The sequence below is a fragment of the Dipodomys ordii genome, unplaced genomic scaffold (assembly GCF_000151885.1).
Source record: "Dipodomys ordii isolate 6190 unplaced genomic scaffold, Dord_2.0 Scaffold82, whole genome shotgun sequence".
Lineage (NCBI taxonomy): Eukaryota > Metazoa > Chordata > Mammalia > Rodentia > Heteromyidae > Dipodomys > Dipodomys ordii.
In genome coordinates, this window is record NW_012267298.1 from 4,437,544 (window position 1) to 4,442,162 (window position 4,619).

Here is a 4,619-nt window from a genome sequence, read left to right on the forward strand (position 1 = left end):
CCTCATTACCTTTGGTGAGAGAAAGTGCCACAGAAAATTGGTACTGAGAAATGAGGAGGTTGTGAGTGTCTGGTGGTGAGGTTCAGAAGATTTGGAACTGGATTGTGGAAGGAAGCTAGAAATATTAGGAGAAGCAGAAGCAAACACACAGAATGCTGTAAACAGAGCCTAATAATGATTACAGTCAGAGTAATGGTCTTGCTGTCTTATGGCATGAGGGGAAAGGTACAAGACAGTCTTCCCAGGAAACTATGTACTTTGCCTATAATAGTAGCTCACCTATTCATTCATTTTCCAATTGTTCCTTTACTATAATGGGCTTAACCCCCTCCAGAGCTTTTGCACTTACTATTCCTTGGTCTGGATAGCTTTTGTCCCAGGTCCTAGCAAGTGGTTTCCTCCTTCAAATTACTTAGAGCTAACCTTTGGCATCCTCAAAAACCCTTCTTTGGCAACTCCAGTTAAATGGCCCTTCAGTCTTTATTCTGACAATTGTAGTTAAGTTTCATTACTGCATCTACTACTCCTATATGAAGTTAGATTATATATGCATTGCTTTATATGAATACTCTCTTAGTACTCCCAAACTAGGATGTTAGCTCTATGAAGGAAAGACTTTTTCCTGGATTTTTCTGGAGCACAGGACAACATAAGAATATTACAGGTGCTAACTAGCCACTGCTTGATGAACACACAGGTATTATGAATGAGATGTACAAGATGCCACGTCAAAAAATGAACTTTACAATTTAGGCGGGGGTGGGAGGGGAGAGTGGGGGGGTGGCAGGTAGGGGGATATAGCTGGGGAGGTGGGAGGGAAGGGATGGTAGGGGAAAAACAAAGGAAGAGGCAACAATGCTGGATTAGAAATGTACTCATTATCTTGCCCATGTAATTGTAACCCCTCTGTACAGTATTTTCACAATAAAAAAATTAAAAAAAGAAATGTACTCATTACCTTGCTCATGTAACTGTAACCCCTTTGCATAGTATTTTCACAATAAAAAACTTAATTAAAAAAAAGAAAATTTCAAGAGGTCACAATGTAAAGAATTTGTCATTTGTCCTGATATAAGAATAGTGTTTAAAAATGACAGCTGTTCTTTAGTGTCTGATTTTATTGTCTTTGTTTATGTTTCTTATTTTAATTCAGTTATGAATCTCTCAAAATCAGAAACTAGGTCATTATTATCTGTAATTCCCAACATATTCTGGATACAAGTGGGGATCAATGGCTAATAGACACATGAAGAAATGCTCAGCATCTCTGGCCATAAAGGAAATGCAAATCAAAACAACACTGACATTCAACCTCACCCCAGTTAGAATGGCCATCTTTAACAAAGTAAACAATAACAAATGCTGGCAAGGATGGGGCTAAAAGGAAATTCTGATACACTGTTGGTGGGAATGTAATCTTGTTTAATCACTCTGGAAAGCAGCATGGTAGTTTCTCAAATAAAACTAAACATAGAGCTATCCCATGACCCAGCAATACTACTTCTGGTCATTTATCTAATAGAACACAAATATGGTTGCAGTAAAGCCACCAGCACAACCATATTCCTTGCATCACTATTCACCATAGCCAAGATGATTAGCCTAGATGCCCTCAGAGGATAAATGGATCAAAAACATGTTAAATACATATGCGTGCGTGCACACACACACTCACACACAATGGAATTTTACTAATTCATTAGAAAGTATGATATTGGATAATTTCTAAGGAAATAGAATGACTCAGAAAAATTGTATTAAGTGAAGTAAGCCAGACCCAGAGAAACAAAGGTTGCCTGGTTTCCCTCATTTGTGGTAGATAGAATGTACATATAAATCTATATGTGTTGGGTATGCAAGTGGTTATAAATGAATTCACTGAAGTATAGTAGACTGTATGGAGAGCTTAAATAGTATAATTTTTTTTAGAAAGGCCAGGTAAAAAGCCCAGCAAAATCAACCCCAGGAAATGTGTGCATCAAAGGGATAGCACCAAGGGGAAAGGGGTAGACAAGTGAAGGGGGGCGGGCAGGGGAAGAAAGCATTCAAGAATTCACTGTATATACCACAAAATTAAGGAAAGGAAAGGGAGGTGAGAATGTTGAAGGGGGTGACACTGACCAAGATGCACAAACTGTTTTGGTATATGGCCCTTCCTTTGTACAAGTACTTAAAGATAATAACAAGTTAGAAAAAGAGAGGGGATTAGTGTTTGCAATCAAAAAGAACCTTCTATTACATCCTTAACTGACACATTCAAAGACAATGAAACCATTCTTGTTCTAAAAAAAATTAAACCTTTTTATTAGTATATTTATTTTATATATAAAAGAAATTAAAAAAAAGAAACACAACGAAAATGCTTTTATGGCAAATCAGATTTGTCGGAGTTTTCAGGTTGGGGTCCAGGCTCTGGTCCACTTGGGGTCAACAAAGTCCGTCGGTTGTAATGGCCCTTGATGATGCCTGTGTTGTTGTTCTCATTGAGTAGCTGCTTCTGCCTTTGCCTATTGAGGGACTGGACAAGGCCCAGGACGACGGCAGCCAGGGAGTACTGCCCAGGCAGTCTTCTTGGGGGCAAGATGAATGGGTTGGGTTGGACTCTTCCCAGGAGAAAGTACGTTTTGATTTTTCCTTCCTGCTCACTGATACCCTTCACGTAGATCTCCCCTCGGTAGTCAAAGGCAAAGCCTTGATCTTTCAGGATCAGGTACGTCTCCTCTGGGACTTGGATCCGGCCGCTCACTCCTGTGCTGTCCATTCGGCTCGCCAGGTTTACAGTTTTACCCCAAATGTCGTACTGTGGCTTCTTAGCGCCAATCACACCAGCTACCACTGAGCCGTGACTGATTCCTATAAGTGAACAGAGGAGGAAGAGATCAGGGAGGTAAGAGGGTTAGCCTGGTGTCTTGACCTACGAGGAGTTCATGTGTGTGAACTTTCTAGGTGACTTGGATTTTGCCTCCTTTACTTATTTGATGTGTGTCCCAAGCCAGTTACTTAAGCTATTTAGATCTCTCTTTTTCTTTTTTTTTCAATTATGGGCTTGAAAACTGGACCTGGGTGCTGTCCCTCAGCTCTTAGCTCAAGGCTAGCGCTCTACCACTTGAGCCACAGTGCCACTTCCAGCTTTTTCTGCTTATGTGGTGCTGAGGAATTGATCCCAGAACCTCATACATGCAAGGCAAGCGCTCTACCACTGAGTCACCTTCCCACCCATAGATCTCACTTTTCTTACATGAAGTAGATAATGATTGGCATAGTCCCTAATGACCAGAGGGAGCTCGACACAATACCATCAGCATTATTTCCATATTCACACTGGCTTATCCTGGTCCATGTAGGGAGTAAAGCCCTGACCAGGATCTGCTGCTTCTGCTGACCCAGTGCTTGGACAGCTTGGGCAGACATCATCCTTTTGTATTTCCACCCATGTCTTCAGCAGCAGTCCCTCAGTACATAGTGAGGGTTCTGAATGTCCCCCTTGTCCATGGGAAGCCTGCGATTCCCACTGCTGCAGGAGGGCCCAGGTCTTTCTGGGAAGTACCATCTAATCTAGTTCCAGCCCTCCAGGGCTCAAGGACAGTGCTTCCTGGAAACTTCCAGAAAGTTTCCAATCTGATTTTTGTCTAGCTTGCCACTCTTACCATAGGTACCTCTTCCTTTCCCTGCATAGTGTCGTACTTCTCCGTTACTTACCTTACTTGCCACCACATCCACTGGGCTCCTTAGTCCTGCCTTTGTTCCCACATGGGCTCTGATTTCTCCCAAGCCCATAGATTTTGGCAAACCCACTTTATTTTCAACAATGGAGTTTAAACTCAGGGCTTTGTGCTTGTTAGTCAGGAGCTCAGCCACTGAGTCCCATGTCTAGCTCTTTTTGCACACATTGTCTTGAGATAGGATCTCAGTTTTTGCTAGGGGGTGGTGCATGGACTATGGTATGCCTATTTTATACCCTCTGATGTACTGGGGGCATGCCACCATGTCCAACTTCTTTTATTGAGATGGAGTCTCTAGGAATTTTCTGTGCAATCTGGTTTGGACCCATTTACATAGCTGAGACCACAGGTACATGCCATAACATGTAGGGTTTGGTTGAGAAGGAGACTCAAACCATGATCCTCCTGATCTCATCCTTCCACATAGCTAGGATTACAGACGTGATCCAGCAGTGATCTGTCATTGGCCAGCTGGCTAGTGAATGCTTTCAAACATAGTTTCAATGTCTTCTCTTTAAGAAACAGAAACCTCCCTTCTAGACACAAGAGCCTTTCACTGAATGTGTCAGCAAGCATATCTGTCTCCTCTAATGGATTTAGATTTTTAAAAATCATTTTATAAACATTTACTGGGCACCTGCTCTGTGTGGGATATGGTGGGAAGGTAGAGAGATATAAGCTGGCACTCATAGGGCTTGCTTGTACTGGTAAAGGAAAAAAAACCAATAAAAGTAGATAATCTAAAATCCCATATAGATCCAAAGACATTAATTGTTGGGGATTTTAACACACCACTCTCCCCACGAGATAGATCAACTCGGCAAAAACTCAACAGAGAAACCGCAGATCTAAACAGCTGCATAGATCAACTAGACTTAACAGACATCTACCGAACAT

General features: G+C 41.8%; 1 protein-coding gene across 2 annotated transcripts in view; it reads right to left on the reverse strand.

Annotated features, from left to right (window-relative positions):
• Positions 1-2,277: 2,277 nt before the first annotated feature.
• The window catches only part of Adcy8 (adenylate cyclase 8 (brain)), a 221,541-nt gene continuing 219,199 nt past the window's right edge, over positions 2,278-4,619 (reverse strand). For both annotated transcript variants that reach the window (XM_013025152.1, XM_013025151.1), the window contains one exon: positions 2,278-2,853. In XM_013025152.1, the coding sequence (XP_012880606.1) occupies positions 2,366-2,853 (488 nt within the window). In that variant the 3' untranslated portion in view covers positions 2,278-2,365. The remainder of the gene's footprint in view (positions 2,854-4,619) is intronic.